At 50.0% G+C, this 12,198-nt stretch overlaps 1 protein-coding gene across 3 annotated transcripts in view; it reads right to left on the bottom strand.

Annotated features, from left to right (window-relative positions):
* gemin5 (gem (nuclear organelle) associated protein 5) overlaps positions 1-12,198 on the bottom strand; it is a 58,308-nt gene that overhangs the window by 24,487 nt on the left and 21,623 nt on the right. For all 3 annotated transcript variants that reach the window (XM_078206356.1, XM_078206355.1, XM_078206357.1), the window contains 6 exons: positions 9,686-9,867; positions 8,649-8,788; positions 5,825-5,996; positions 3,246-3,476; positions 2,001-2,132; positions 59-181 (listed from right to left, as the gene is read on the bottom strand). In XM_078206356.1, the coding sequence (XP_078062482.1) occupies positions 59-181; positions 2,001-2,132; positions 3,246-3,476; positions 5,825-5,996; positions 8,649-8,788; positions 9,686-9,867 (980 nt within the window). The remainder of the gene's footprint in view (positions 1-58; positions 182-2,000; positions 2,133-3,245; positions 3,477-5,824; positions 5,997-8,648; positions 8,789-9,685; positions 9,868-12,198) is intronic.

Below are 12,198 nucleotides of genomic sequence, written 5' to 3'. Positions count from 1 at the left end.
TACAGATCCTTTCCTTCCACACTCGGTGTGTGGTGGGATCTCCCTGTGCGTGGCTCACCTTTCGAGTAGAGGATGTTCGCGAGATTCACGCAGTCCGCATGGAGCTCATCCTTTGATCGGTGATCGTTGGCCGTACTGAGCGGGAGGGCTGATCGTCCTTTCTTCTTCCTCACTACGACCTCTGCAACACAAGGAAGCACCTCAGACGCTGGGTCACTGCTCCCGAGAAGTGGATCTGAGACCTTTTACACTCACGGCGCCACAGAAACGCAAGTTCTTGGTAGTTGTTAACATCACCCATCTAAATATTTTTAAGGCAGACCCAGGTAAATTCTTGATTAACAAGTGGGGGGAGGGCGGGGGGAGGTGAAAGGTTTTCGGGAATGGGTGGGGTTGTGAGATTGAGGCCACATTCAGGTCAGCCCAATGGCTCAGTGGTCAGCACTGCTGCCTCGCAGCACCAAGGACCTGGGTTTGATTCCTGCTTGGGTCACTGTCTGTGTGGAGTCTGCACATTCTCTCCGCGTCTGCGTGGGTTTCCTCCGGGTGCTCCGGTTTCCTCCCACAGTCCAAAGATGTGCAGGTTAGGTTGATTGGCCATGTAAATTGCCTCTTAATGTCAGGGGGATTAGCAGGGTAAATACGGGGTTATGGGATAGGGCCTGGGTGGGATTGATGTCAGTGCAGGCTCGATGGGCCAAATGGCCTCCATCTGCACGATTCTAAATAAAGAGGGAGAAATGTTGGAGATGTTGATGGGATCAGGTGGAGCAGGGTGGGAGAGGCTGGGGTGGAACACAAACAGCAGCACAGACTGGTTCAAAAGATTCAGCACTGTAAACAGCTGCAATTATCTCCAACAGTGACTGCTCTCTCGAGGGTGTTTCTACATTCCAACAATATTAACGGCGCTATACAAATTCAGATTATTTTTAACTTCATTGCCACAGACAGCTGGTAGATTTGGCTAAACGCAAAATACTGCGGATTCTGGAATCTGAAAGAGAAAATGCTGGAAAATCTCGGCAGGTCTGACAGCCTCTGTGGAGAGAGAACAGAGCCGATGTTTCGAGATGACCCTTCGTCATGACAAAGTTCTATTCTCTCTCCACAGATGCTGACAGAACTGCTGAGCTTTTCCAGCATTTTCTGTGGTAGATTCAGAACCCGGTAACTGGTTTGTTGATTTGAATTGAGTGGCACAATGAGTATCGTCCCTACCTCAGGGCCAGGAGCCCTGGGTCAAACACCACTTCAGGACTTGATGGCCACGGGAGACGTGCGACCAAACACATTGGTTATCAGTCGGTAAATCCTTCCAGTGTGCCTGATGGCAGGCAGTCAGTGTTTCCTGGTCAGCTGCGCCACTGAAGGCAACAGCAAACCGCTGCAGTGCCGAGTGCACTCATGGGCCAACGCAATGGAACCCCCTGTTCATAACACCCTCTCAGGATGTGCTACTGGCTGGAGGGCAGCACGGCGGCACAGTGATTGGCACTGCTGCCTCACAGCGCCAGGGACCCGGGTTCAATTCCTGGCTTGGGTCACTGTCTGTGTGCAGTTTGCACATTCTCCCCATGTCCGCATGGGTTTCCTCCAAGTGCTCCAGTTTCCTCCCACAGTCCAAAGATGCGCGGGTTAGGTGGATTGGCCATAATAAATTGCCCCTTTAGTGTCAGGGGGACTAGCTGGGGTAAATGCATGGGGTTATGGGGATAGGGCCTGGGTGGGATTGTGGTCGGTGCAGACTCGATGGGCCGTATGGCCTCCTTCTGCACTGTAGGAATTCTATGATTTCAGATTTGATGGAATTAACCTCACGTTGTCACAGTGAAAGGGGGAAGGGGAAAGTTCAGTGGAGAGAGGCGCTGAATATACATTAGCGGAGAGTGTTTAACTCTACACGGAGCCGCTGGATACATGATGCTCGGGTTTCAGAATCCTCACAGGGACAAGCAGAAACCTCTCAATGTGTCTTCTCAGCCAAACAAGAGAGTTACCTGGTCTCTCCCTCTTCCTCTCATCTTTCAGTCGTTCCTTCGTCACCGGCGGAGTTTGGTTTGTTGTGGTTGTCGGGGTGTTGGGAACCATGGGACCCATCTTCTCCTGTGCCCCGGGCTCTTCCAGTGATGCTGCCAGGGAGGAATGGAGGAGAACAAGAGAGAGAGGGAATGAGAAAGCGAGAGAGAGAGAGAGAGAGAGACAGACAGAGAGGGGGCGAGACACAGAGAGAGAGAGAGAGAGAGGGAGTGAGAAAGAGAGAGAGAGAGAGAGAGAGAGGGGGCGAGACACAGAGAGAGAGCGAGAGAGAAAGGCAGACAGAGAGGGAGCGAGACGCAGAGAGAGAGAGGCATAAGTTTTACATTGAAATAATGTAAATTCACATAGCATCAGAAGAGGTTCACAAGAATGATCCCGGGAATGAAAGGTTTGTCATATGAGGAGCAGTTGAGGAGTCTGAGTCTATACTCGATGCAGTTTAGAAGGCTGAGGGGGGGGATCTAATTGAAACTTACAGGATACTGAGAGGCCTAGATGGAGTGGACATGGAGCGGATGTTTCCACCAGTGGGAGAGACTGGAACTCGAGGGCACAACCTCAGAGTGAAGGGACGCTCCTTTAAAACTGAGATGAGGAGGAATTTCTTCAGCCAGAGGGTGGTGAATCTGTGGAATTCATTGCCACAGAAGGCTGTGGAGGCCAAGTCATTGAGTGAATTTAAGACGGAGATAGATAGGTTCTTAATTGGTAAGGTGATCTAAGGTTACGCAGAAAGGCAGGAAAATGGGGATGAGAATCGCATCAGCCATGATTGAATGGCGGAGCAGACTCGATGGGCCGAATGGCTTAATTCTGCTCCTATATCTTATGGCCTTAGATGCCGTGGTGGGATTTGAACCCATGTCCCCAGAAAATTAGCCTAGGCCTCTGGATTACCCATCCAGTGACATTACCACAAAACCACAGCCCCCATCTCCCCTGCCAAATGCCACCCGAGGGAGCAGGCTGCAATGGGCAAACCAGGTTCCCTCGACTCCACCTCCGAGTGTGCAGCACTCCCTCTGTATTAATGCTAGAACGTAATCAGCATGGGTTACAGAGGCTCCAGTCGCTGGAGTGGGATTTGAAGCCGTGTGCTCCAGGAGATGACAGCACTCCCCCACCCCACCCCACCCTGTCACTGAAACATGGCCGACGCCACATTGAACGCCAGGAGGGAGGGGTCAAAGAAGTCAAACTGGTACCTGGAGCTTGGGAGATTCCATTGACCAGTCTTGGGCCTTCACCCTCGTCCTGACAGTCTTCCACCTCCTCCTCCTCCTCGCGGTCAGCAAGACTGTTTCTGCTGCTCACAACGCTCTCCCGATTCTCCTCTTCCTGCCCTGCACTCCCTTTCTCGTTTCGCTTCTTGGTCTTTTTCGATTTGGGTTTGGAGCAGTTGGTCCTTTTCTTCTCCAGCTCCACCGCCTTCTTTCCTGGTTTGAAAAAGAACATTTCGTATTGCTTCGCCCTCAACCTTTTCGAATCAAAGCATCAGAATTAGCCACGCCCAAACCACTGCTCCATAATCAGGCACGTTTGTAACATCCAGACCAGGAACAGGAGATGGCCATTCAGCCCCTCAAACCCACCCCTGCCATTCAATGAGGCCATGACTGATGTCCATTCACCCGCCTTTCCCCTGTACCCCTCGATCTCCTCACCGAATAAAAATCTGCCAATCTCACTCTTGAAAGTTCCAATGATCTCCCAGCATTCTCAGGGCTTGGGGAGCTGGAGAAGGGTGTTACGAGACAGAGACTAATCCCCTTTACCTCACGTCGTAATCTGGTAAAAATATTTGGGAAGGCGTTATCTGTTCTTAATTAATGCTTAGAGGTTCATTAATATAAAGGCCTGACACTCACTTTACGTGAATAATTAACAAGGTATTTTGTTTAAATAACCAGGAACTTTAATTAAACAGGTAACATAGTAACTGAGGTATGGTTCGACTGAAACGCTGTTCGACTAATACAAGGAACATTCATTACCAAAACAGTAATAACAGAATTTTCGTCACTCTCAAAGAAATTATACAACCAGGCCTGATGGAATTCAGAAGCTTTTGGAATTTACCTGTAGTTGTCTGCTTTCTGTAAGGTCTTTCTGACTCAGTATCCCTCTATTAGACAGCTGGATAATTCTCTGAAGAGATGTTTAAACTGGCAGCGGTGAAGAGCTGCTCTAGAGATGAATGCTGGCTTTTTGACTGGCTGCCCTGGCCTCTGGAGATGTTCTCCCAGAAAAGGCTGTTGCTTTGGCCTTTATGCCTGCGATGACCTCGCAATTTTCTCACACCAGGATTGGTTTGATGCTGTCGACACTATCAAAATCAAATCTAATAGGCTCTTAATAGTTGATGGTCCTTTTAAAACTGGCAGAATGTGAAAACTGGTTACCAAGTCAGCCCTGATGATCGGTCCTATTGAAACGAGTGTTGCAACCTGGAATCTCTGTGTACACTGCATTTTAGTACCGAACTCAAAAACAGTATTTAAAGGGACCACGCGTTGTTTTCTTTCCCTCTCGCATTTCTTACAATTCTCTTATATCTTTACAAACTCAACTTCACAACAAGGGGAAAGAGAAAATTCCAGATTTCTACCAACTATTGAGTGGGGCAAGTGCTTCCCAACTTCACTCTTGAATGGTTTAGCAGTGAAGTCATCGCCTCCTATCCACATGGGTGTCCGCATTGAACATTGGAATTCGGAGTAGGCCCCTCGAGCCTGTTCCGCCAGGCAATAAGATCCTGGCTGATCTGACTGTAACCTCCCAGCCACCTCCAATAACCTTTCACCCTCTTTGTTAATCAAGAATCTGTCTAGCTCTGTCTTAAAAATATTCAGAAACTCTGCTTCCGCCGCCTTTTGAGGAAGAGAATTCCACAGACTCTGAGAAAAACATTCTCATCTTCATTTTAAGTGGGCGACCCCTTATTTTTAAACAGTGGCCCCTGATTCTAGTTTCTTTCACGAGAGGAAACATCCTCTCCACCTCCACCCTGTCAAGGCCCCCAGGATCTTATACGTTTTAGAAACATAGAAACTAGAAGCAGGAGGAGGCCTTTCGGCCCTTCAAGCCTGCTCCGCCACTCATTGTGATCATGGCTGATCATCCAATTGAGTAGCCTGATCCTGCTTTTTCCACATAACCTTTGATCTCCTTTGCCCCAAGTGCTATATCCAACTGCTTCTTGAAAGCACTCATGTTTTGGCCTCACCTGCTTTCTGTGGTAGCAAATTCCACAGGCTCACCGCTCTCTGGGTGAAGAAATGTCTCCTCATCTCTGTCCTAAACGGTCTATCCTGAATCCTCAGACTGTGACCCCTGGTTCTGGACACCCCCACCATCGGGAACATCCTTCTTGCATTTACCCTGTCTAGTCCTGTTAGAATTTTATATGTTTCGAGGAGATCCCCTGTCATTCTTCTGAACTCCAGAGAATACAATCCTAACCGACTCAATTGGGCGGCACGGTGGCACAGTGGTTAGCGCTGCTGCCTCACAGCACCAGGGACCCAGGTTCGATTCCCGGTTTGGATTACTGTCTGTGTGGAGTCTGCACGTTCTCCCCTTGTCTGCGTGGGTTTCCTCCGGGTGCTCCGGTTTCCTCCCACAGTCCGAACAGGTGCCGGAGTGTGGCGACTAGGGGATTTTCACAGTAACCTCATTGCAGTGTTAATGTAAGCCGACTGTGACACTAATAAATAAACTTTAAAACTGAAAAGGCGCGACGATAACTAGACAACATTCGGTATAGTGAAGCGGCGGTCAGCACCTTTGGGTGGTCGGGTGTGCTCCTGTTTGGAAATTTCCCACAGCCGCACCGTGAAGTCGTCGCCTCCTGTCCACACGCAGTCAGCATCAACCGGAGACCACTGGACCCCAAACAGCCTCCCGATGTGTCCCCGAAAGTTACACAAAGGCTCCTCCTTCAGTACATCCCACACCTGCAAAACAGGAGACATTCCACAAGGGTTTCACAAAGGGAGCTTGCAACAGGGGATAAAGCACATCACCTGAAAGGGACAGCGTCATGATCTATCCTGCTACTCCCATAGTCCACAAACACCTCCTCATGAACCTCTGTCCAGAATTCCAAAGATGTGCGGATTCGGTTGATTGGCCATGGAAAATTGCCTCTTCGTGTCAGAGGGATTGGCAGGGTAGATATGTAGGCTAAAGGGGATGGGGTCTGGGTGGGATTGTGGTCGGTGCGGGATTCTGGTGCAGGCTTGATGGGCCAAATGGCCTCCTTCTGCACTGTAGGGATTCAACAATCTGTCGCACACTCGGAAACACGGGAAGGTTTTGGAGAGGAGCGCGGAAAAGATTCAGGGATGAGGAAGCTTCGTGATGTGGACAGATTGGAGAAACTGAGGCTGCTTCCTTTGAAGAAGAGAAGAGAAAGTTGTGAGGAAATCTGTAGCTGGTTCACGAGGAGTGTGGACAGATTAGAGAGAGCGAGAAACTGGTCCCATTGGTGGAAGTGTGGCGAATCATAGGACACAGATTTGAGATAATTGATAGAAGCAGCGCTGGCGACACGAGGAGAGACATTTTTCACGCAGCGAATGGCTCATTTCTGGGCTGCGCTGCCTGAGAGTAGCAGATTCAAATCGGGAATTTCAAATAGGAATTGAATAATTAAAGAGAAAACATTTGCAGGGCTACAGGGTGAGGTGGGGAGTAGGACCGTCTTAGTTGCTCTTGCACAGCCAGCCAACCAGCCAGCATGGAAAGGATGGGTCGAATGGCCTCTTCCTGTGCTGTAACCACTCTATAGAATCCGTAGAATCCCTACCGGGCAGGAGGCGGCCATTCAGCCCATCGTGCCTGTGTCAGCCCTTTAGAAAAGAGCTACATGCAGGACTGGGATACAAGCAGTGGTGCCTCAGTCATTCAGATCCCTGGTTAGACCTGGAGTCACTGCGAACAGTTCTGGACACCACAACCAGGGAAGAAAATTCTCGCCTCAGAGGGAGGGAGGTGTGGATTTATCAGAATGATAGCTGGATCCCAAGAGGCAAATTAGGAGCAGAAATTAAATAAACTAGGATTGAATTCCCTGGAATTTTGAAGGTTAAAGGGCGATTTGATTGTTTTCAGGGGGAACTGATAGGATCGGTAGAGAAATTATTCCCGCTGGTTGGGGAATCCGGGATTCGGGCAGAGTTCAAAAATCACAGCCAGACTTTCAGAAGTGAAATTTAAAAACTCTCCTCACAACGGGTGTGAGAAACACTTCAGTAAACAGTCATTCACACCGGATCAATGTCAATTTTAAAACGGAAATCACTGAATTTTTGTTAACCAAACTGGGGCTGGCGGGTGACAAGGTTTTTTTTTTGTATTATGGGATGTGCAGGTTAGGTGGATTGGCTGTGCTAAATTGCCCCTTAGTTTCAGGGGGACTAGCTAGGATAAAAGCATGGGGTAATGGGGATAGGGCCTGGGTGGGATTGTGGTTGGTGCAGACTCGATGGGCCGAATGGCCTCCTCCTGCACTGTAGGGATTCTACGGGGCAAGTAGTCTCCTCATATTCCAATTTTTCTATTCACTTCCCGGAACTTTCTCCATAAGATCACAAGACTTAAGAGCAGAGTTAGGCCATTCAGCCCATCAAGTCTGCTCTGCCATTCAATGAGGTCATGACCGATCTGATGTGATAATCCTCAACTCCACTTTCCCACCCTCGATTCCCTTACTGATTAAAAATCTGTCCGCCTCAGCCTTGAACATACTTAACGTCCCAACCTCTACAGCCCTCTCCGGTAAAGAATTCCACAGATTCACTCCCCTCTGAGAGAAGAAATTCTTCCTCATCTCTGTCTTCAGTGGGCGACCTCTTCACTCTGAGATTCTGCCCCCGGGTCCTAGACTCTCCCACAAGGGGAGACAGCCTCTCAGCATCTATGCTGTAACTTTCTCGTGTCTGTATCTAATTCCCCTTTTGAAAGTCATCTGCTTTCACCACTCGTTCAGGCAGCGCTTTCCAGCTTCCACATCACTGTGCAAAACCTCTTCGTCTTCAACTCACTTCCAGTCAGTTAATCGCCTTAAACCCGAGACCCTCCGCTTATCGAACCTTTTTGCCACAGCAACCAGTTTCTCCTTATTGATCTGGACGGCAGTGGTTCAAAACAGCGGCTCACCATCACCTTCTCCAGGGCAATTAGGAATGGGCAATAAATGCTGGACTAGCCACACCCCGTCAGTGAATAAAAAAAACCTCATTATCATAAACATTCATGGTCTTGAATCTGGCCATTAAATCAACCTTTAGCCTTCTTTGGTCCAAGGGTCACATTAAACCCCAGCATGGCATTCCCGAAACTCGGGCCCCGCGCTCCCAAAACCCCGGCACGGCATTCCCAAAACCCTGGCACGGCATTCCCAAAACCCCGGCATGGCATTCTGGTAAATCTCCTCTGCACTCTGCTAAAGCCTTGACACCCCTAAATGCAGGAAGGTGGCGGCTTTGCAGGTCAATTAGGGATGGGCAATAAAATACCAGCCTTGCCAGGAATGCCCGCCCCGAGAAAAGTCTCCGGTTTAAGCGCTTCCGTCGTTTTTCCACCTGAACGAGCCGGGAACGTACCTGTGCCGTGCCGTCGTAACAGGCGGACGCCAGCATGGCGTCGTGGTGCGGGCTCCAGGCCAGGCTGGTGATCTTTGCGGTGTGTCCCGGCAGCGTTCTGAACGGTTCAGTCACGGTCAGCGGCGTGTCCGGGGGATCCTCTGAGACACACAGAGAGGGAATTACTGGCTTTCTTTCAGGGCGGTGCCTCGACCCGTCTCGTCTCACATCACGCGGGAGGAATCGCCACAATAAACCAACGCGGCGCTCGGTGTTACCGAAAACCCGTCACCCGCCAGCCCCAGAGACTGAACAGCCCTGAGGCTGACCGAGGCTGCACCTTCATCCCCACACTGCATGATCCAGTGGTGAAGATACTGTGTGAGCAGGTTTGTGTGTGATAGGAAGGGAGCGAGTGAGAGTGTGTGTTAAACCCCCCTCCCCGGGGGCACGCTGACACTCATGCAACTTGTTTGGTGTACACAGCAGACTGAGTCTGTTCTCAAGCCTCCAGCAGCTGTTGGTGATGGCAGGAGAGAGCTGGCAGCAGGAGCCCACGGGGAGCTCAGTCATCTGCGCCCACTGTGTACACCCGGAGAACTCCCTGCCTACTCTCGCCATGAGGAGGAGGCCATTCAGCCCCTCACAACCATTCCTCCTCACTCACTGTTACTCTCAGACAAAGGCGGCTTAGGAGTGGCACAGTGGTTGGCACTGCTGCCTCACAGCGCCAGGGACCCTGGTTCGATTCCGGCCTCAGGTCACTGTCTGTGTGGAGTCTGCACGTTCTCCCCGTGTCTGCTTGGGTTTCCTCCGGGTGCTCCGGTTTCTTCCCACACTCCAAAGATGTGCAGATTAGGTGGATTGGCCATGGTAAATTGACCCTTAGTGTTAGGGGGACTAGCTATGGTAAATGCATGGGGTTATGAGGATAGGGCCTGGGTGGGATTGTGGTTGGTGCAGACTCGATGGGCCAAATGACCTCCTTCTGCACTGGGGTACAGGGTGAACAAAAACAGGAACCAGAGGTGGGTTTTGAAAGAGTAAAGCATGCTTACCCAGCACGCTCTTGACGTTATGAATGTGGATGTTGGCACTGTTGGAACCAGAGGCGATCAGGTAGCTGAGGTCAGGCTGCGTGCCGTGCGGGTGATGCCAGCGGATGGCATTCACCAGCTTGTGGTGGGTCTGGATGCTACACAGCAACTTCAAGCGAGGAGCCTGGAAGATCTCAATCGACCTAGAAGCGAGGTGTGGGAAAATATACACAAAAACAGGATAGCAAACCAACCGACACACAACAGGCCCCGACGCCGAGGGAGAGAGGGGGTCAGATTAACAAGTGAACAGCGATGAGGTAAGAACACGATTAAAAACATTCCAATCTCCGCCCCCACCATATCTCGGCCAATCAGCAGTGGGACAAATTGGATTGCTCTTTCGAGGGGCTGGTACGGGCACAATGGGCCAAATGGCCTCCTTCCACACCCACACTAGTGAAGAAAGCCCAACAACGCCTCTACTTTCTCAGGAGACTAAGGACATTTGGCATGTCAGCTACGACTCTCACCAACTTTTACAGGTGCACCATAGAAAGCATTCTTTCTGGTTGTACCACAGCTTGGTATGGCTCCTGCTCTGCCCAAGACCGCAAGGAACTACAAAGGGTCATGAATGTAGCCCAATCCATCACACAAACCAGCCTCCCATCCATTGACTCTGTCTACACTTCCCGCTGCCTCGGAAAAGCAGCCAACATAATTAAAGACCCCATGCACCCCGGACATTCTCTCTTCCACCTTCCGTATGCAGCACAGTAGCACAGTGGTTAGCACTGCTGCTTCACAGCGCCTCAGTTTGATGCCCAGCTTGGGTCACTGTCCGTGTGGAGTTTGCACATTCTCCCCGTGTCTGCGTGGGTTTCCGGATGCTCTGGTTTCCTCCCACATTCTGAAAGACGTGCTGGTTAGGTGCATTGACCCGAACAGGTGCCGGAGTGTGGCAGCTAGGGGAATTTCACAGTAACTTCATTGCAGTGTTAATGTAAGCCTTACTCGTGACTAATAAATAAACTTTTAAAAACTTTTCTTCTATCGGGAAAAAGATACAAAGTCTGAGATCACGTATCAACCGACTCAAGAACAGCTTCTTCCCTGCTGCTATCAGACTTTTGAATGGACCTATCCCACATTAAGTTGATCTTTCTCTACACCCCAGCTCTGACTATAACACTACATTCTGCACTCTCTCCTTTCCTTCTCAAAGAACAGTATGCTTTGTCTACATAGCACGCAAGAAACTACAATTTTCACTGTATACTAATACATGTGACAATAATAAATCAAATCAAATCAAAATGCTCTCCTTCCATACTAAAAGAACAAGGTCCTCCAAGCCTGCACCGACCATGCTGCCTGACTTAACTAAAACCCCCTACCCTTCCGGGGACCATATCCCTCCATTCCCATCCTATTCATGTACTTGTCAAGACGCCCCTTAAAAGTCACTACCGTATCCGCTTCCACTACCTCCCGCGGCAACGAGTTTCACACCCACCACCCTCTGTGTAAAAAATCTGCCTCGTACATCTCTTTTAAACCTTGCCCTTCGCACCTTAAACCTGTGCCGCCTCGTAATTGACTCTTCCACCCTGGGAAAAAGCTTCTGACTATCCACTCTGTCCATGCCTCTCATAATCTTGTAGACTTCTATCAGGTCTCCCCTCAACCTCCGTCGCTCCAGTGAGAACAAAAATACTGTACAATTCTGTGAATCCGACATCTGTTGGACAATGATTAGGGTCCCCTTTACACTTTTCCCCACGAATACAATTCTCCTGTACTCCGTCTATATCGCCATTCCTTCACTGTCACTGGGTCAAAATTCTGGAACCCCCACCTAACAGCACTGTGAGTGTACCTACACCACATGGACTGCAGCGGTTGAAGAAGGCAGCTCACCACCACCTTCTCAAGGGACAATTAGAGATGGGCAACAAATGCTGACCTGGCCAGTGACGCCCGCGTCCCACGAAGGAATAAAAAAACGTAATGATCAATAAACCAGCCATGATCTTACTAAATAGCAGAACAGGACCGAGGGGCCGAGTGGCCTACTGCTCCTAATTCATATGATTTGAGAGGGCTAGGTTTCATAGAAACAAAAACATAGAAACTAGAAGCAGGAGGAGGCCAATCAGCCCTTCCAGCCTGCTGCGCCATTCATCTTGATCATGGCTGGTCATCAAATTCAATATCTCCCGTTGAGGGGGAGAGTTGACTGGTGGTGACTTAACCTGAGGGTCACCTGAGGGGCAAGGTTGAGAAGGCGGAGCCGTCATGAATAACCCCGGCTGGTTCGGGAATTGAACCCACGCTGTTGGCATCGCTCTGCATCACTGACCCGCTGTCCAGCCAACTGAACTAAACCGACCTCAGTGCCCCTTGCACTGAATTACACTGAAGCCACCCGAAACTGACTCCGAGCGCAAATGCTGCAGCCATTTTTGCAAATTGCACAACCCCAGCGAGGCTTGTGGATGTGCCTACACCTCAGGGACTGCAGCTGTTCA

The sequence above is a fragment of the Mustelus asterias genome, unplaced genomic scaffold (assembly GCF_964213995.1).
Source record: "Mustelus asterias unplaced genomic scaffold, sMusAst1.hap1.1 HAP1_SCAFFOLD_1452, whole genome shotgun sequence".
Taxonomy (NCBI): domain Eukaryota; kingdom Metazoa; phylum Chordata; class Chondrichthyes; order Carcharhiniformes; family Triakidae; genus Mustelus; species Mustelus asterias.
Note: the sequence above shows the minus strand (reverse complement) of the source record. Positions and strands in the feature narration are given on the sequence as shown.